This window comes from Takifugu rubripes, chromosome 4, assembly GCF_901000725.2.
Source record: "Takifugu rubripes chromosome 4, fTakRub1.2, whole genome shotgun sequence".
Lineage (NCBI taxonomy): Eukaryota > Metazoa > Chordata > Actinopteri > Tetraodontiformes > Tetraodontidae > Takifugu > Takifugu rubripes.
The window spans coordinates 6,067,885-6,088,477 of record NC_042288.1 but is presented as its reverse complement, the minus strand read 5'-3'; the positions used below and the strand labels follow the sequence as shown (position 1 = coordinate 6,088,477).

At 43.9% G+C, this 20,593-nt stretch overlaps 3 protein-coding genes across 5 annotated transcripts in view; 1 reads left to right on the top strand and 2 right to left on the bottom strand.

Moving 5' to 3' along the window:
* Nucleotides 1-10,486, bottom strand: part of camkmt (calmodulin-lysine N-methyltransferase) — a 61,198-nt gene extending 50,712 nt beyond the window's left edge. For all 3 annotated transcript variants that reach the window (XR_003888271.1, XM_029835402.1, XM_029835403.1), the window contains exons 1-3: nt 10,145-10,486; nt 9,739-9,917; nt 9,442-9,506 (exon numbers count right to left, since the gene is read on the bottom strand). Coding sequence is in view for 2 of the 3 variants with exons in the window: in XM_029835402.1 (XP_029691262.1) it covers nt 9,442-9,506; nt 9,739-9,917; nt 10,145-10,312 (412 nt within the window). In the remaining variant the exon portion in view is untranslated. The remainder of the gene's footprint in view (nt 1-9,441; nt 9,507-9,738; nt 9,918-10,144) is intronic.
* A 149-nt stretch (nt 10,487-10,635) lies between these two features.
* prepl (prolyl endopeptidase like) lies at nt 10,636-19,566 on the top strand. Its single transcript, XM_011603152.2, has 16 exons — nt 10,636-11,011; nt 11,111-11,236; nt 11,356-11,422; nt 11,600-11,774; nt 11,871-11,959; nt 12,036-12,162; nt 12,240-12,456; nt 12,652-12,843; nt 12,936-13,148; nt 13,257-13,432; nt 13,503-13,719; nt 13,842-13,991; nt 14,101-14,227; nt 15,079-15,167; nt 15,377-17,649; nt 18,201-19,566. The coding sequence occupies exons 1-15, from the start codon at nt 10,892-10,894 to the stop codon at nt 15,452-15,454; spliced, it is 2,163 nt and encodes a 720-aa protein (XP_011601454.2). The 5' UTR covers nt 10,636-10,891; the 3' UTR covers nt 15,455-17,649; nt 18,201-19,566.
* On the bottom strand, nt 15,594-20,331 carry slc3a1 (solute carrier family 3 member 1). Its single transcript, XM_003963883.3, has 10 exons — nt 19,862-20,331; nt 18,817-18,996; nt 18,592-18,737; nt 18,364-18,489; nt 18,162-18,281; nt 17,026-17,150; nt 16,598-16,799; nt 16,304-16,480; nt 16,104-16,229; nt 15,594-16,027 (listed from the first exon to the last, which is right to left on the bottom strand). Exons 1-10 carry the CDS (start codon nt 20,253-20,255, stop codon nt 15,596-15,598), a joined length of 2,028 nt encoding a protein of 675 aa, XP_003963932.3. The 5' UTR covers nt 20,256-20,331; the 3' UTR covers nt 15,594-15,595.
* Between the last annotated feature and the right edge of the window lie 262 nt (nt 20,332-20,593).

Genomic DNA, 20,593 nt, shown 5'->3' with positions numbered 1-20,593 from the left:
AGAAGTTGTTAAAACTGTGCCAATCTGATATGCATATTACTATAAGAGCTTAACCGGAGGTTCATTTCCTTTTTTTCTTATGCTGTGGTTTCTTGGAGCTCAGGGGAATTTTATTGTGCTGAGCCAATTAAACAAAGACTCTGCAGGCTGGGCTGGTAATTAGCTGGTATAATGAGGAATCCATAGAGTGCAGATCAATCAATAATGGAACAAAAGCAGACTTGAGGTCTCATTTTTGCTGTTGCTGACAGGGACAAATATGAAGGACTCAATGAGATCAAAACACTAATGTCTAAAGTGTAAAATGAGCATAACACTTCGGTTAAATTGGTACTGGGAATGAAGCAGAGGCAAGGAATACTTTAGTGCGAGAGAATCCATGTTGGCCATTGTAATCAAAGAATCAGACATGTTAATCATGTGTGTTCCTAACGAGAATGTTGTGGCCACTTCCTGAGAAAATGCATGTATTTGGTCAACATCCTGTATTCGTAATATCCCTGAATCTAGGACATCTGATGTGAGTAGTGAAGCTATCCTGTAGAGCGACTGTGGAAGTAGTGACACCAATCTGCTCAGCTTATATAGATTAGTCCCTAAAACTGATCTATATGCCTATAGATCAGTTTTAGTGACAATGCCAACATGCCATTGATGCTCACTCACATCTTCTCATTACCCTTTCATGTGATGTTTTTTTTTGTGTTTACTGCTTGTTAAGTATGTCCAACTGGCAACCATGTATGATGTGTTCAGATGATGATAGCTGTGTTAATTTCTCATAGTTGGGTCTGTATGTAATGTAATTTTTGAAATATGTGTTAGATTTGCATGTAAACTGCTCCGTATTTGTGTTTGTGAATGTGTGTGTGTCTGTCTGGGTCCCAGGGAGTGTAATGGTCCCTGGAGGCAGGCCAGCATCCATCAGCGAGCAGCAGGCATTAGTGCACTGCCCGAGTATCGATGGACCACCGGGGCCGGACGGCAGGCTCCTCCCAGCAGTCACAGGGCAGGATATGTCTGTGTGTGCGTGCAAAGCTGTTATAGACACACTAAATGCTCCAGATACATTCATATATATATATATATATATATATATACATGTGTGTAGAGGAGTGGAGAGGGAGCTGTCTGTGGGTGTCTGTGTATGACCCCAGCCCCCGGGCTACGTGTCACATCTATGTTTGTGTTTGTGTTTGTGTGTGTGTGAATGCGGATGAGAGGCCGCCTGACTGTCATCGATCTCTCATGCACCAGGCCAGCACTTAACACTTGGACTATAGCAACTAATACACTCACACCCTCTATTACTGCCCCACTGGAAGCACAGCGTGTGCATGTGTGTATACATGCGTGTGCCTTTGAGTGTGTGTCCTGCTGCCAGTCTCACGCTGCTGCCGTTCAATGGCAGCACAATAGATTACACATATAAGAGTGTAATGATATATCTCTATTAGGCATTCTCTGTCCTCACCTCTCCCCTCTCCAAGCCTGTGTACTAATGCTGCAGCATATTACTGCATTTATCTACTCTACTACATTTTACTACAACCAACACCGATAATGATTTATAGGCCTAAAAAGAAGGAGAATGTATGTTCAATAAAGATCTTAAGCAGCATCAATGTGTTGTGCTCGTTTTTCGGCACATTTTTGCATTTTCCCTGCACTGAATGTGGCATCAAATGAGGCTGATTGATAGTTTGTATAGAACCATTCCAAAGCAACCAGCCAGGTAAAAAAAAAATGCCTAAAACACAATTGGAGCTCATGTCCTCTCTAGCTCTCTTTTGCTTTATTTTACATTCACTTGTATGTTTGACCTCATGACCTTGTTCTTTTAGTCCCTGAAGAGGCAGCAGTGAGAGAGAGGAGAGAAGGCAGGATAAGTAGATAAGAGGTGATGCAGGTCATGGCTGTTGGGGTTTCTTGTGTGAGTTTAAGAGGGGCAATAAAGGACGGAGAGAGAAATGTGGAGAAACAGGAAGCTTAAGGCCACAGAATGTACACGGGAGCCTCTTAAGTGATATGATTGTTTTGCAAAGGAACTATGGTGGCGGAACTTGGACTCCTTACTAATAATACATCTCTGCTCAGACCGACCCTGCTGATGGATGCATACACCTGAATATACAGAGACAAGGACAGACAGAAGCGGGCAGAGAGAAATAAAACAGACACTCAGAGCAACAAAAGAGATCACTATCTTTTAAAAAAGAAAGTATGAAGCACAAAAATCTGTGCCCTTTACCAGACGGGCTAAAGTGAATGACACTCAATTGATCAGTGAAGCACTGTGGTGCGTGAGCGCGTGCACGCGCATGTGTTTGCACAACGAAAATGGGCTTAAATGACAATCATTGATTTACTTATGCCTCTGGCCCATTTACAGCACGCCATGTGCTCTCGCACGGGGGTACCCAGACATCACCATCCTGGTGGACAGAGGACGATGGTCTCATTGACGCCATCCATATGTCAACAGTCATACAAGACACAATTCTCCTCGGCCCAAAATGGACAAACACTGAGTGCCCAGACTCCCCGCAACGACATACTGGGAGGGGCTCTGCAAAATGCAAAGCATTTAATTGTGGTCATGTGACATCTGAAACATCTGCAATTGGTGTATTTGCACAAACAATAATTTGTTGTGTGTCTGTTGATGTTGAACAGCTGAACTCACAACCACATAATGCATCTTTAAAAGACTTACAGCACCCCCAACTGGGGGCACTAATCTGCCAATTGAGATGGAAAAAGGCAGCGGCAAATTCACGCTGCACATGGTATAGCTTACATACATACATATAATGAGGCTAATTTTACAATATCTATATATTTATGTTTCACTCAAGCTCTCAACACTAAAACATCCATATGTGTCATGTAGCTTATGGTGGTGGTTTATTATATCTGAGCACACAATCCAAACAAAGGCCAGGTGGCACTCACACAAACATCCACAAAACACACACACACCATGAAAGAGGTGCAATTAGAGCATCCCACTCCAATTAACCAGCTCTCTAAACAAATCCCTGTTAGGCCCTCCATTGTGACTGTGCTCAAAAACAGCCACTTGGGAGAGCAACATAAAAGCTTAAACTGTATTCCTCCTCCCGTGTGTGTGCATGTGTGTGCGTCTGTGTGCGTGCGTGTGTGTGTGTGTGTGTTATGACTCTAACAGTGATGGGAAGATTGTGCAATCACTGGTGGGTGGACAGAGAGAACGACAGCAGAGAGGGAGGGAAGAAGCAACAGCAAGGGCTAAAAAAAAATAATAAAACGGGGGAGAAGATGTCACCACCAGAGCAGGAAGAGAAAATTAGAACCTGTAGAACTGACACAGAGAGCTAAAGGTCTACTGGAAAGTTGTGACCTGGCTTTTTTTTTTTCTTACAAATTTCCGGTGCCTATTTGTGGATTTTGACAAAGTATTTAAGCATCAAGCTCCTTGATGGCAGAACTAGTGTGACTCCAAGAATTTGGATACTGGTGACCCTGGACAATAACAGGAGAAGGTGGACGGCATCCTTTATACCTGTTCTGTATAGCTGATAATGAGTTGACAATACAGGGAGTCAGAAACACACAGAGGGACAGAAACAAAGGACGGGAGACAGTGTAGGGCACAGAAAATTATGTCTGTGATCCCTCACTTAACCCTTAACACACACAGACACACACACGCACGCACGCACACATACACACACCCTTGGTGAAAGGCCCAGTGGGGCAGCGCATGAAGTTTGGAGGCGATCTGTCTTGAAATGTGGATGCACACCAATCTTCTCGTAATCTCCTTTTTCCCCAGAGGGACACGCCCATGCACTCTCATACATTAAGAACACATATATACACAAATCCTATGCAAATGTGCATAATTAAGTGAACATTTAAAAAATATTATATTTCAAGTTCTATAGCTGGTCATGTAGCAAGCCTGTAGGCCAAGCCTCATAGACTCTATGTGATTTAGGGCTGGCTACCATATCTGTACTAAATCAACCATCCTTTTGTCTTTTTAATTTATTTATTTGTCTATTTAATTACAGCAGGAGTTCAATATGCTGTTTGCCAGTCTAAATAGCCATTAAACTGTAGCTGTGGTCCCTTCAGCCTGGAGCTTAGGAAGGATGCTACAGTGAGTGATTAGGGAAGTCTCTCAGGGGGCCACTTGAAAATCAGTTAACCTTCCCTTCAGAGACCCATGCTAACTCACATTAGCATTTAGCACTCTCCCATTAATGTCAACATCTTCTTTAGCATTAGCATGACCAAGTGACAGTTGAAGGCCCCTGTGGTCGAATTCTTCAAACGCGTGCACCCATGCACACACACACACACACACACACACACACACATGAGTAAATGCTGCCACAACTGGCAAAATTGTGGCAAACCAAAATCCTAGAAAATTGGTGAATTTACATTTTCAGATTCAGATATGGCACTTGAGAAATGCTGCCCCACCGCAGGCATGAGGGAAATACAACTAACCAAGGTTATAATCATGACTTTCCTCTGTTTTATAAGAGTTTCCTTTGTTTAAGTTCAATGCAGAAGCCGCACACTGTAATTCATAGCTTTCATACCAGTTTTGAAATTTCATTGGAAAAACACTCAGAAATACAAATCAAGAGGATGCCATGTGACTTGCATAAAAGAACATGTTTTTTTCCTAAAAATGTCCCAGCTTTTCAAGCACTTTTAATTAATTCATCTATTTCTTTTCATCAGGAATGAAGAGGAATTCTTTGTATACATTTTACATTCCAAAGTCCACCAAAAAATAAAGAAAACTAAATGATATTGTACTGTTACCTCTTTTTTAGAGGCCACCGTAAGCTAAGCTTAGCAAGGGGGAACTGCCAGGAGGGGCTCACAGGGGTTGGGTGACTTAAATGGAGAAAAATCCAATAATTGTATCCGTCCAGAGGGAGGGAGAGCTTTTAGGGAGGGGTGCAGCCTGTTATTACTATTACTTCTTTCTTTCTCTCTTTCATTTCATTCCCTAATTCTAGGATGAGGGAGGAACTTAAGAAAAGGAGGGGGAGAAGTGGAGACACATGGGGGCTGCAGACTGAGCTTGCTGTTAAAGTATGTCCTTGTAATTAGCTGAGTATTAGCCGCAGTGACAATGCAAGAGCACTGGGTAGGGAAACACTCTTTAACGCTCTACTCATTTCCTGAACTTAATCCCCACCGCTTACTGGTAATAGTGGCCATGCATCTGGACAAAGACACACGTACGCATGCATGCACCCGTGCACACACACACAGACATGGAGCAATTTAAATAATGAACTGCTGGCTGTAATGGGAAAACACTGTGAGCAAAGCTACACCCAGCAGCACCCTTTCAATCTCTATTTGTGTACGTGAGAAAAAAAACAGAGAGTGAGAGAGTGAGAGAGCAAGCACGACATCTATGTCTGGAACTACAGATTTGCATCAGCTTGTGTGCAGATACACTGTGGCGACTGTTTACTCCTCAAGTGTCAAGAAGCTTCCAACATCCAGCAACACTTGAGGGCACAGTTACTGGAACCAACAAGGCTGTGGAAAATGCAAAAATCAATTACTTTCAATTAAGTCAACCGGCAACTCTGTCGATGTGCCCTCAAGCCACTCAAAGTCTTTCTTGAACTACCTCCATCCCCCCATTGCCCCTGACACAGACGCACTTCTGCATGCACACTTTAAAGCAGCGTAAACATTGTAGCCTTTTTACAAATGAACTCTAATGATTTCCCATATTCAACATCAAATGAAAACTTGGCTCATTCATCACATTTATTGATTAGGCATCTGTATATTCTGTATTTTTATTGTGTTTAAAAATTACATGAGTCATAAATTCATCATCAGTAGAAAACTTTAAAATTTAAATGAGTTATGTAGCTAATTATCGTGCACGTGTCCTGGAATTACTTGTACCTGTTTGCTATTGACTTGTATGTAGTGAATTTAACAGCCCTATCACATATAATAAACCAAAATATAGGGGCGTAGAGCATTTAACAAGATTCTGATAAAGCCTGTGGCACATTTTAGTCTCACATTGATTTTTGTTCCATTAGTTAAAATCAAAGGGGTAAGAGACACCTGAGCATCGTCCAGAGCATAATAACGGAGAACCATTTCTCTACAGAGCGTGTTATAAATGTCACAGAGGGGTTCCACAAACCTTGTCAATGACACAACAGTCTGCATGTGCCCGTGTGTGTGTGTGTGTGTGTGTGTGTATGCATGTGTATACGGGTGCCAGATCCAAGTCTCGTGCTATTGTCTAACAAGGTCTAATTAGCACTATGGCACATTGAATTAGCATAATTATGCAAACAGGGTTCTGCTAAAGGCTTGGTACAAGGGGAGGCTACAGGGGGTAACTATGACTCTACAACACACACATACAAGAACACGTCTGCACAACCACCCTGTCAGTAGGAATAAAGTGCCACAAGTATGGCACATCAAACACCAATCCACTGGATATGGAAAATAAAACACATTTGTCCAAGAGTGCTGCAGGAAAAGACAAAAAAGATAGGACGTCACCAAGGCATCATGTGATAGACACGCACAGGCCCAGCTAACACCTTTAACCTTTCTGTTTTCCTTACAGTTGTTACCAGCAAGGGTGAGAGGCAAAGTCTGTTGGAGATAATAGATGGGCTGAAGGGCTAGCAGCCATTCATAAAACGGCAGTTGTAGTACAGATGGCTCTATTAGCCTTTGTGTGGAAGCTCAGCTTAACGTGGCCACGCACACAACCACACGCATGCACACACACATTCAGACACAGACACGCAATTAGCACTGCATGTTTTGGGGATTGGAATAGAAGCTGTCGTTAGAGTCAAGAACACTCAATTATTCGTCCTGCTTTTGAATATATAGACTGTGTGTGTGTGTGTGTGTGTGTGTGTGTGTGTGTGTGTGTGTGTGTGTGTGTGTGTGTGTGTGTGTCCAAGTAACCTCACAGACCAACAAGTCCTCTTACCCAAAGCTCAGCAATGTCAACAAGCTCCAGCTAAACCCACTCAAAGACACATAGACATGTATACACTTCCTCTGATGCATTCTTTGTCACCCAACCCCAAGGCCCAGTATTGTGTCCTAAAATCCTGATCCTCACAGACAAGCACCCCTAGAACCCCCAACAAAGACAGCACAAAGCTTTTTTATGATTACAAGCCCCCGCTGTCATCCAAAAAACCAGTAGGGTCACAAGTTCAGAGTTCAAACAGTTCAAAGTGATCCAGATCAGATTGAAATAGGCCCAAACTTTCAATGAGCATGTTAAACAATTACAAACGTAACCGCATTTCCTCATCTTTTCAGCAGCTGCCAAAGGGGCTGCGCTGGCTTTAAATACCTCATTAAGAGGAAAGCAATCTGTATCACATAGGAGGTGATTTTACACCAAAACCCCAACTCTTATGCAGTCAAACTGGGACAGAAAGACCGACATAATTGACCTGTATATAATTTATACACACACAGGATTGATTAACTGTACACAAACAGGACTTGTCCTCATGGGATTATGTGTCTTGAATTTTATGTTTTTGTAGTGCTACTGTATAACAGACACACAGATAAAGCACATCCCCTCTGATATAACAAAGCCACTCTCCATTCACTAAAGCGTCTTGATGGCAACGCCTGTCCTGATACTCTGTGCTGGAAATGAAACCATTGACTCCAGCTTACCGCCACCTTAAGAAACAACATATTGTTCACATACGTGCACAGTGGTGGCACAAATACAATAACCCGAAGAGAGGGTCATGCTGAGAGGGGGCAGCAATTTTAAGCTGAGTCCACACATTTTAGAGCCAGTGGGCTAATCCGGCAAGGCTTTTTAGCCTCCTATTCAGGAGGACAAGGACCCCCAGGATTTGGGCTTGTCCACACCTCATGGGTTAGGAATTATTGAGATGTGCAAATGATGGTGAGCCATGTGAAATTAGCACTGTGCAGATTCTGTAGATGGGCACAGCTGTGCATCAAGTACACACAAGTAGGTATGCGTTTGTGTTTTTAGAGGAGTTACTTTCTGATTCCCACTATCAAAAATACACCCTAGAGCTCTGGCAAGGTCACCTCGGAGCCTTTCAGAACATCCTCTCAACCAATCCTAATTGATCTCACGCATTACTAGTCCCAAACATGAGATGGAGAACAGGAGGGAGCTGGATCACTCTTTAAACATACGCATGCACGCACATGCACGCACACACACACACACACACACACACACACAGGATCTCACACAATCCACCTCTGGCATGCCCACCCACCATCTCCCCTTCTTCCCCTTTTCTATGCTTTCATCTCCGGCTGTGCTAATCCACTGGCCGAGTCAGGAACTCAGTTACCCATCTGGCCAAGCACAACTCCAGCTGAGCGGAGATGGGGTGGGGGGGTGAAAAGAAGAAAGAAATGAGTAAGAGGGCTGGACTGTGCGAGACAGATGAGGGCGAGTGATGTCAGTTGAGATGTTGGTCTAGGGAGCGGATTTCTGCTGGTGGCAGAAGACTGTTCAGCAAACATTCATGGGCTATTAAAACAACTATTTCAATAGAGTCGATATTTTTGGGATCAAACGCTAATGATAGGCATAGCGGATGCGATGCCATAATCCACTCTGACATTAGAGGACTGCTGTAAAAGAATAAATGACTTAAAATGTACCTTAAACTACCATTTATAGTCTGATCCCAGCTTCCACAAACGTGGCCCTAAACTCTGAACCTCTGACCTCAATTACTGGTACTGTGAAAGCATCTGGTTGGATAATATGTGACCTCTAACATGAGCCATCAAATGTCTGTAAGAAAGAGTTGAAAGCATGCTAAACATTTAGGGAGTCATATATATGAATAATGTCAATAAGTGGGTCTGCAAAGTTTTACAAAATTTACAAAAACTTCATACCAGATAAATGGCTCTGACTGGCTAATCAAAACTACACATGCACTAATGGAACCCTTTTATATTTAAAAAAACACATAACATGAGAGCTCCACATCAATCCAGTAAAAACAATCCTCTGACCAATAAGTAAACGCAATACAATCTGGAGAATAGAATGAAAAGGCAATCTGTTAATTAAAACCCTGTTCAGAGTAGAATTAACATGTGTCACGCGCTGTGCACAAAATTTCACTGAATGACAATAAAAAAAGGATAGTTTTCTGTTTGAGTGCCCCCCTTTGTCCTCCTATAACATCTAGCACCTTCTACAATTATTAGATGTGTGAATAGAGTTTGATGAGAGAACATTTGTCGAAAATTATTTTACTTGAGAATCCAGATGAGAAACATGATCTCTTTCAAACAGATCAACCAGAACATTTCTGTCAGGCTATACGACAGTAAAGTTATTTTGTCAAAATACATCATCCTCATTACAAAATGTGTACTTACAGACATTGCCAGTGTTGTCAAAACTGTTGAGCACTTCGTTGACTCGCAGAGGCCCTAGGTTATCCCTGAAAGACAGAGATTTCTATCAAAATCCTCTAAATTTGTGTCTGCTTCATTATTTTTGCATATTTATGAGTCATCCCCCACATCATTTCATCTTAATGTATAAATTAGGTATTATTAAGTGCTGTATGCTTCCATACATGCGTGTGCAGCCCATGTTGCTCTGATGAGGGCCTCTCCGGTGGTGTTTGTGTTTGTGTGTGTGTGTGTGTGTGTGTGTGTGTGTGTGCGTACCTGAGCAAGCAACTGCACTCTGCAGAGTAGACACTGCTGTACTCCACCCACTGGTCATCAGTAGTATCACCAGAGTTTTGTGTCTTGGGATTTTTCCTGGTAAAAAGGTCAAATGTCGAAAACCTACGAACAGACACTTGTTTGATTTCTGGATTGTCCACCTGCTTTTGTCGCAAAACCTGTGAGAGTTGGGGAGCGTAAAGAAAAATGTTTTAATGTTAACTTCTTTACAACAGTTAAAGTCGGGGGGGGCGGGGTGAGTATATCCACCCCGACAATAAAACTATCTGCTCTCCGAAATTACTCTCTTTGAATGAATTAAGGCTGTTAGGACAGACTGCTCTTTAATTAAAAAACTAACATATGACTGTCATTGTTTCCATTAACTTGTTTTCTTCGAATATACCTGTCTGAGTAATGTCCACCTGGCCTTGGCGACCTCAGCTGTAGCACAAGTGGCATCCCTGGACATATGCGAGTTAATCTCACCGGCTTCTTCAGTCGCGTTTTTCCTCGAAGATGATGCCGGCTCGGTTTTCTCTGCAGCACCGGCAGCAGGTGAGTCTCTCTCCATTTTGATTTTCTTTATGGCTAAAGTTGCTGCACCAAAGAAATGTGTTGGGTTCTTGGATTTTGCTGCTGTCGACAGCCAAGCGGTAACAATAAACTGTTTAGTGTAATTTGCTTAACTGTAGAAAGGATCGCAAGTATGGCTTGGCATTCCATCCACTCGCAATGTAACCCTTCTACTTCCGTACACTTTTGGCTTTCGAGGCATAGCAATAGATAGTCGAGACAATCGAGCGAAACTGCTGCGTGGTTAGGTCCTGAGAATCCAGCAGCTCATATCAGAATACGATTAGTTTAGTCTGGCGCTTCGATTACGTCATCAGCAGTAGGCTGTGTTTACGGAACGAAGCACGTGTATTGGTTTGACTCGTCGCAGAAGTAAGAAAACGCGAGAATTTTGGCTTTAAACTCTTTAAATCACCAATCTTTTGTCCTAATTTCAAACTAACTTCCTATTGTTAGCATTTAGAGACGCAATGGCAGTTGCCCAGCTGGTTAGATCAGAAAACCCTTAGGTTAGAACCCTCTCTGTGACAGCATCTGTGTGATTTTTCTCATTAAATGTAGACGATAAATAATCGCAATGGTTTTTCGTCCATGTTTTTTGCCCAAATTCTCTCGTTTCCGCGCCTCATTACGCCTAATTCTTTCTGCCGATCACAAACGAAATTCGTGGGTCTACATCCAACGTTATCGTGCGTCGGTAAGATCATTAGGTTATCAATGTCACATCAAGTTGGCTGATTGTAACTGCGTAAATGTTGTGTTCGTTAATTCACTCGGCAACCTCAACTTTTTGTAGGACTCTCACTCATCAGTTGATAGTTTCACCAATAACCTGGAGAAATACAGGGACCTGGCGAAATATTTCAGCAGGAGACTAAAAGCATCATACAAGAGGTTCTCCAACATACCTGATTTCTCAGTGGTAAGGAGTGTTTTCTGTAATAACATCGCAATTTGGGCTGCTGTATAAGACATTCAAATCAAAAAGCCTTGTGAAATCATTGATGCTTGTCTTGCTGAACTGTCAAATGCTTGAAACAGATATGTGGACATGACCATGTGTACTTCATTGAAAGTGATGGCATCTACAGAATGGATAGGAGACAAAGTAAGAAGTACAAATATTAACAGCTGTCAATGGTGTTGATGTTGAAATTTTAAAACCAGCCCATTGGTTATAGAAATGGAACTTCCAACTCTCTATCATCAAATCTATGACTTCAGGCAGGCCTGGAGGATGTAATAGTCTTATTATTTATAACCGCTGTGATCCCACTATTTGTAGGTGACATGATGCCAGAGCAGGTGCTAAATCTTGGACATGTCTCTCAACTAAATAACGGGCTTGATATTGACAAAGAGAAAAAAATACATCAGTGGACTGTGCAGAGAATACGTCTGTCCCCAAAGGAAAAGCATCTCGCTGCTACAGTGAAGAGTGATTACAGAGAGGAGCTAAGGTGAAAGTAGAACAAACATCATTTAGCTTCTTTATGATATTTAAAATTGGAAAATTACTGAATTATTAACAGGATAAATGCCCCATAACAACACAGGTGTGTGATTGTGAAGCTTGGAAAAGCAAATTCTTCTGCCCTGGAAGATCCCAACATCATATTGTCTTTGGATAAAGTCTTCAGCTTTGGTATGTTTTAAGTCATTTGAAAACTGAACATCAATAATGTCCTAAATGAGTGTTGCCTGTGTGCACATGGGTGAAGAATGGGCCACAGATGATGTCCTGTTCTACACAACTCTGGAGGCTCTGCGCTGCAGCAGAGTCTTCCGTCTGAGCTTGACCAGCGCAGAAACCGAGATAACCTCCGTCCATGAAGAAACACGCCCAGAGTAAGCAGAACTAATGTGGTGCTTGAGTTGTATCTGCTCCCAAATAACCTTTAATGTAAACTCTGTCACCTCTCCAGAGTGTTTGTTGAGGTGGCCCTCTCCAGAGACCAGCGGATGCTAAGCATTAACTGTACCAGCAGAACCACTTCAGAGGTGTTGCTAGTTAATTTAACAACATCTCCTTTCGAACCTTTCCTGGTTCAGCCACGCCAGCTGGACCTCCTGTACCACGTGGAGCACTGGAGAGGGAGGCTGATTATTCTGGCTAGCACTGGACCAGGACAGGAGTACCAGGTAATGGCAACACCCACTTACCAGATTACGTACAAGCGGGATAAGTGTTTAGTTCGGTCCAGACTGTAAATTTTACACTGTGTATTTGTAAAGGTCTTTGAGAAGATAACAAGAAAAAACATTAAAAGAAGGGAATAAAGAAGGGGGATGCATGCTTGGTATAACAGAGCGACTGTATATTTGTGTGCTCACCAGGTGGTGCAGGCTCCTCTCTCCAAGCCATCCATGGACTCATGGATTCCCTTGTTTACTCCAGAACCTGGTACAATCATCAAAGACATGGACATAGTTGGAAACCACTGTGTCTTGGTTGCAAAAACACCAGCTGATGAATTCATCTTGACTGTCTTCCCCTTGGCCAGTCCCAAGGAAGTTCACACTGTCCAGGTCAGCTTAACAGAAGCATTTGTTTACTTACTTCCTCACCTGTTACTGATAAAAGCTTGTTATTAACATCATATCTGCGGACATTTCTTTAGCTTCCCTCTTGGGCCTGCTCCATCAAACCCAAGAGGCCCGACATGGCACAACAAGAACATGTGTTTGAGTTCTTGATTTCTTCTCCAGTACACTCGCCGGTGTCCTGCTGTCTGTACCCTGAGGTTGGGCTATTAGCAACAGACACAGAAGGTGAATTGTCCCCAGAAAGCCAAGACAATATTATCACTACACGCCTGGAGGCCCGTAGCAAGGTGAGAACACTGGTTATACAACAACCATGTACAATTATTGTTCATAGAAAGTTATGGATTCACTTTAATAAAACTAACATGCTAGTAAAGTAGAAGTTGTCTTTCTAGGATGGTACCTCTGTGCCAATAACACTGTTTCACACTCTACCTGTGGGAGATTTGAGAGAGGTGCCACTGCTCGTCCATGTTTATGGTGCTTATGGCCAAGATCTCAACATGGAGTTCCGGCCAGAGATGAGGCTGCTGCTGGAGCAGGGCTGGACTCTGGCGTACTGCCACATCAGGTAGAGTTTCACGTCAAGTTGACTTTTTGGAGTAAGAAAAGACGTGTAGAGATTTGTGTTTACTTCCCAGGGGTGGAGGAGAACGGGGTCTTTCTTGGCAAAGGCAAGCACAAGTGGAAGGGAAGAAAAAGGGTTTGGACGACCTCCGTGAATGTCTCCGTCATCTTTTCTCAATAGGCATCTCCTCCCCATCGCTCACTGCACTTATGGCTTTCAGTGCAGGGGCTGTTCCAGTGGCAGCGTTATGCAACACGCACCCGCACATGATGCGGGCTGTCACACTGCAGGTAGCCTGAAAAATTATTGGATCTTTCAGTCTTCAGTTGCATTTTCCAGGGTATATTTTCCTAATACCTGACAACAGTTGAGCGCATGCACACCCAAAGACCTCTCTGGCCTCTGTGTACAGGCTCCTTTTCTGGATGTGTTGGGAATCATGACAGATCCAAGCCTACCGCTCACTTTAGAGGACAGAGAGGAGTGGGGGGACCCAGTAGGAAACCCTCAACATAAACTTTCCATCTCTTCCTACTGCCCCCTTTACAACATCACTCCTCAGGTGAGAAGGATGACAATTCTGAATGTTTCTGACAGACTCTGAAAGCATACTATAACTGCTATGCATTCCATAGATGTGTTATTCATGTTTTTATATATGAATCTCTCAGCCCTACCCATCCATTCTGCTGACAGCCTACAGGGATGATTCCAGAATTCCTCTGGCAGGTGTTCTCAGATACAGTCAGACTTTAAAGAGTGCAATCAATGCATACTCTACCACAAAGTCAAAATCAGGTAAATGCTCATTTGATATTACACGGACATGTGTATGTACGGTATATGTATATGCGGTAGGTGGATGTAGTCGTGTTTTGTGTTGCAGCATGCATCTCCCCCTGTTCCTCGTGTGTTTAGTTTTGGTTTTCACTGGAGAATTCCAAAGTTGAGAAGGGTGAGATCCCAACAGTGGTGTCAATGTGTATCTGCAGCTTGGGGAAACTGCGAACAGAATCTGAAGTTCGCAGCCAAAGTACAGCAAAGGTCACCTTCTGGTATAGAATAAGAGTGTGTATATGTCAGCTAATTGCTCTCGTTTCCCCTCAGACTGGCTCTGCCTCCCTCTCACTTTTAATCTGCCCTCCCCACATTGGCGGTTCGTTTTTACACCCCTCTCACTCTGGCACACCCACCAATCGTCATTTCAAATACACACATTATCTCCCTCTCTTTCAGTTGTTCCTACGCGCATACACCAGGATGTGTGTATATATGTCTCCCTAATCGGACCCTGTCTGTTCTCTAGAGCCTTTGATAAAGTGCTGATGGCGTAGACATCTGCAGGCAGGTCCATTAGCATGGTCAGAGATAGTGTATCGGAGCAAGAGATTAGACACCACAGACTGGGAGCTGTCAAGGTCACGACCGTACTTGTGTAACAGCCTGTACAACAGAGGAAGGAAGATGAGCAGGATGTGAAGAACTTGGGGAAGGGGGGGGGGGGGGGGGGGGGGGGTATCGGGGAGAGGGGTAAATGGGGGTGTGGATTGGGGAGAGGGGTAAGTGTGTGTGTGTGGGGGGGGGGAATTCCATGAGGTCTAAACATTCCATATCTGCTCTGACCCCTACGTGTTGTTATTTTCTTTTAGAACATGAGCCAGCATCAAGCGTAGTGCTTAATATTCAGTGTGGAGCAAACCACCTGGGGCCTGAAGACTTTCAGATGATGCTGGAGGAGGTAGAGTTACATTGTTTCCCAAAAAGCAATTGTCACCCCAAATTATCATTTCAGAGGCTAATCTACTGACACATTAATCAATATGTACTCACTTTCACCTTTAAACTAAAGCATCCTCCTTAATAAGAGGTTGTTTCTATTGGTTGTGAGTCCTCTGTTGATAAGTGCACGATGAAATATATGTCTACTGTTTTTGTCTCACCTCACAGGAAGCCCTCAAGTTAGCGTTTTTATATACGGAGCTGCGCCTGGACCCCCCTCAGCCTCCACGCAGGAGAAAGAGATAGCAGAACTGTGAGGCCTAACGTACCAATACAACAAACAGACATGTGGAACAATCTTTTTTTTATTATTTGGAATCAACTACATACATACAACCGCCCTCAATATTTGCTGACTGCTGTAATATTTAATGAGTAGCGATGTTCTCAGCATGTATACAGTAGGCCCAGCACCTTCAGATAGCAGGCCTTCTCCGATATGAAGCATTCATCCAGGTGGTTGGGATTAAAGCGAGTGTGGCTGGAGTACTCAATCACCAAACCCTCTCCAGCTTCTGTCTGGATATGAGACTTTTGCAAGAGCTTGCCATCGTTGGCTCGATTCGTGCTCATCCGCACCCTCAACTGCTGCGGTAACTCGGGAACAGCGGAGAGATCTGTCATTTTAGATTTGGTACCAAAGTTGAGCACGATCAGAAAGGCCTGGTCAAGCCCATCCAGCTCCCTGAGGTAAGCGAAGACATCAGCATCGGCATAGATGTAACAGAACCAACCGCGGTAAAGGGGGAGTTCTGACTGGCGCAGAATGCTGAGGAAACGGTACTGAGCCAGAACAGAACCTTCGTCTGTCTTCTGGACCTACAGGAGAAAGAGAAACAAGGATTTGGGTGGTTGACGAGGTTATTGTTTAGATGTTAGCATTGTTCCGCTGTACCTCAACGTTGACATGGCTGTAGTCGGGGTGCAGCGGTAACCAGGTGACATTGGTTTTATTGTTGAATCCAGCATTGATGTCATCACTCCACTGCATGGGAGACCTTTGAGGGTCCCGACTGGCCCTCTGCACTCGATGGACAGCAATTATAGGAAAAACCCAGAATCTTTAGAGCAGACATTCCACACTCATGTTTTTACCATGTTGTATTTGCCAGCTGGATCTTGACTTCCGGTGATGTTTATATTCTCCATGCCGAGCTCCTCGCCGTAGTAGGTGTTGGGTGTGCCCGGGAGGGTCAGCAGCAGCATATTGATAAGAGCAACATAGGTCTGACCTGCAGTGGAGGCAATTCGAGGCTTGTCGTGGTTCCCAACCTAATCAGAGTGGATAAGAGGAATGAGACAGATGGTTTAGAAGTGAGCATGATGAATTGGAAGGGAAGATAAAAAACAACTGTGAGCAAAATTTGGAATGTGACAGTGCACACTTACCACCCAGTTGGCCCATTGTCCTCTGGGCATGTTGGCCATCCAAAGGTCAACCAGTTGTTTAACCCATAAGCCACTGTTGTTTTGTGGCAGGTCCAGCAAGTAAAAGTTAAAAGGGAGGTCGCTTTCTTTAGCAAGTGGCGTGCTGTAGTACATCATGGTCTTTTCCACCTCATGGTAATCATACGACTCTGTCACCATCAACCTGGAGTGAAGCCACAAGTTGTTTATTATGTACTTGGATCCTCAGCTAGACATATCATGGCTTTGAAAATTCAGGCTACAACAGAAATTTGTATCAAATAATAAAAAGCACCCTTTATATTTATTGAAATTTGTCATTATCACCATATGTTACAAATAGCTGCATAAAAAGCACTGGCAGTAAAAAAGTGTGCAGCAGCGTTTTTATCCTTTTATTGATTCGGTACCTGTATCTACCGGGCTCGTGGCTGTAGGCATCCATTTCAGCCCTCCACTCTCTCAGCAGGTCATGCAAACCCAGCTGGCTGGTGGTGTAGTCACGATGGAGGTCCTCGTCTGATGTTACAGACTCCTGCAGTGAATTGAACATGAAAACTACTGTAGAAAAGCTTTAGGAACGGAGAGCAACACTGTTGTGGATTAACAGAGGTCAGCAGCAATTTCCTCTGGCGACTGGGACTTTTTTTCCTGTCTCAGGCCAAAGGACCGGATCTAGTCTCAAGTAGGTACAAGAATAAATAAGCAGATCCTGGGAGAGAGGAGGGAAAAGACCGCGGGATAGACTTCAGGGTTTAACGAATTAGAACTCAAGCTGAGCGAAGAATTCTGATACCTAACGGAGAATTCTTAAACACAGACGAGACAATTTATGTGCACCTCCAAATGATGGCACCTTGCAAGTGTAATAGAGGGGAAAATTGAGGCGGACGGATGGACGGACAGCCTGCAACCTTCCTACTGCAACGGCACAACAGGAAGTCATTCGGCTTGGGTGGAATGTTGAGAGAAGCTTTAGCAGTCAGAGGTTCAAATGGAGCCACACTCACTTCTGTGCAACTGTTGCACATCAGGTAAATCCCAGATTTGTTAATCCACTAAAATATGCCTCTTTTTTGCTAATCCAGTCTGTGAGAAGGAACCAAATCTCTTTCTCAGTGAGCTTAACTCCATGTCGCGGATTCTCAAAGAACAGTTTTGCTGGTTTTTTCACTCTTGACCAGCCGACACCAATAAGATATAAATGCAGATGGATTACAGTCAGTTTTCACTCACTGTTTGTGTTTCATCTATAAAAACTGGACTCTGGTGTTTAAGGATACATAATTAACTAAATTATATTGCAGGATTTTTTTACTCTGTGTTTATGGCAGACTGTAAACTGGACTTAATGTTGAAATAGTCCTAGGACAAACAAAAAGCAATAAAGCAGAGTTTCAGGATAACGCTTACTGGGGTCAGAATTCAGGAACTCGGATATAAATGACTAAAGGGAACCATGCAGTTGCCATTTGACCGGTTTAAGTTCAAGGGCCTCAGAATTATGGTGTCCATCAATGGAACAAATAAATGATGTAAAACTCACTGCTGGTTTATTTGGGTCCACCTGTGGTTCATCCCTCAGGTGTGAAGCTTCCAGTGCATACTTCGCAGAACCGATCCGGAAGCCATCCACCCCTTTCTCCAGCCAGAAACGAATAATATCCTTCAAAAAAGCAACAGTATGACCAATCATCACAACACAGGAAAGCGGCCGCAGCAGTGAAAGCATGCAGAGGACCACTTACGATCATCTCTTTGCGGACCCTCGGGTTCCTCAGATTCAAATCTGGCTCCTCCTTGAAGAACTGGTGCAGGTAGCATTGTCCTCGGACTTCATCGTACGTCCATGACGTGTTCCCAAACACGCTGACCTGAAGGGGAAAGGTGGGGGTCTGATCTGATTAGACTGTCTTTATTCAGCAGCATTACTGCTAGTATCCACACAATGGCCAAAACCGGGCTGAAGCGCTGACCCAGTTGTTTGGCCTCGGTGCAGTTTGGTTGCAGTCGGCCCAGATGTAGTAATCTTCATATTGAGGGTCTCTGGTCCGGCTCAGGATGAACCAGGGATGGCGGTCACTGGTGTGATTGGGAATGAAATCCATGATCAGATTCAAACCTGGTGGAAGCAGAAATAGAGGAATCCTGTAGCAACTCCTGTGATCAGATCAGCCTGATAAGCTCCAGAAGGCCCCTACCTCTGTTGTGCATCTCAGCCAGGAGCTCTTCAAAGTCTTGCATGGTTCCAAACTCTGGGCTGATGCTCCGGAAGTCCTCCACGTCGTAGCCAAAGTCCTTCATAGGGGAGCGATACAGGGGACCGATCCACACTGACTTAATATTCAGGTACTGGAAGTGATCCAGCTTCTGGAGGATTCCTGCCAAACCATGAAAACAACATTTGGGAATCTTTATAAGGCAACTTTTCTCTGTGGGGAGAAAGACTGATGCATTTGAGATGAACCACCAACAAGCCGTTATCAAATGAGTCTCTTTGATTCGTGACATTGACATTTGGAGAAAAGGAGGAACTATTCCAATGCAAAGAATCAGTGAAAACTAAACTATTTCCACAGCACAGCTATATTAGTGGAGTTTAAAATACAGATTTGATTTTTACTGTTTTGTTTATATGGCTTCAGCGGTGTGCTTATATTGAACAGCAGTGATAAAGATGAGTGCGCATGAGTGAGTGGGTATGCTGACATGCACATTCTTCAAGTTGCTTATTGATTCCATAGCAATAAAAGGATACATGCTTACTCATGGGACAGGCATGTGAAAATAGATGCAGACTTGCAGCAATTTCTAAAACAAGTCAGATCAAGTGCCCTCATAGACCCTGTGGATAAAATAATAGTAATAGCAATAATAGTCTAACAGGTTTTTGTGGACACATGGGTGGGAAAAGTGCCCTGACTGTAGTAGATGCCAGGTAAATTACATGTGGATGTGTGAAAAAAGGGATTTTTTGTCCTACTGTCAAATATGACAGTGTCCTCTTTAATATTCTGCCTGTTAAACCTGCTGTTAGGAAGAAAAAAAAGTGTTTCAGGGGCAAATGTCGGGAATGCTGATGATGCTTCTTCACCGTTAATAAATGACTCATTAAACAGTTACAAACAGCTTATGACACATGTAAGTTTTCCATCATTTACCTTTGTGCGGTTTGCATTAGAATAAATTGAGGGATTGAATGTCAGTCGAGAGCAGAATAGCTGCAAATATCCGTGTGAACGTCACCTTTAAGGTCTCCGATCCCGTCGCCGTCGGAGTCTTTAAAGGAGCGGGGATAGAGCTGGTACATCGGGGAGGTCTGCCACCAGCTCAGGCACCGGGGGGACAGCGCGATCACGGTGGCCGTGAGGCCCACCAGCGCCGCGGTGCAGGCCACCGTCAGCCAGAAGATGATCTCACGGGGCACCCGGTACCGGGCCTGGGACGAGTACAGCAGCAGCACCTCCTTGGGCATCCCGGGGTATGGTTTAATCTGGGTGTACTCTTCAGACGCGTCCACGTCCCGCGTCCCCGCAGCCGAGCAGCCCTTTTCCTCCGGGACGGTGTTCAGTTCGGCCGTGGTCTCACCGACTTCCACATCCTCAAAGCCCGGGTTCGTGTGGTACCTAACCAGCTCCATAACAGCGTTCCAACTACTCTGAAGACAGCTCTCCTGCAGACTCGCTTAAATTATGGTCGCCTGGGTCAGAGTACAACCCCCCCCCCCCCCCCCCCCCGCGCGCGCATGCACGCACGCACGCACGGAGTCACCTGTGGAATGTGGTAAATTTGAGCGTTTAATGGGATTTGGAGTGGTTTAATGTTAGTGGAAATATCCCCAAAATTATCAGGTGACAAATGATTTGTAAAATTCTTTTTATTCAAATGAAAGTTTAAAATTGAATTGATTTTTTTATTGTAATACCAACTTGTAACTGCGTTAACTCACTGACTTACACAGGGATTTAACTTGTACAT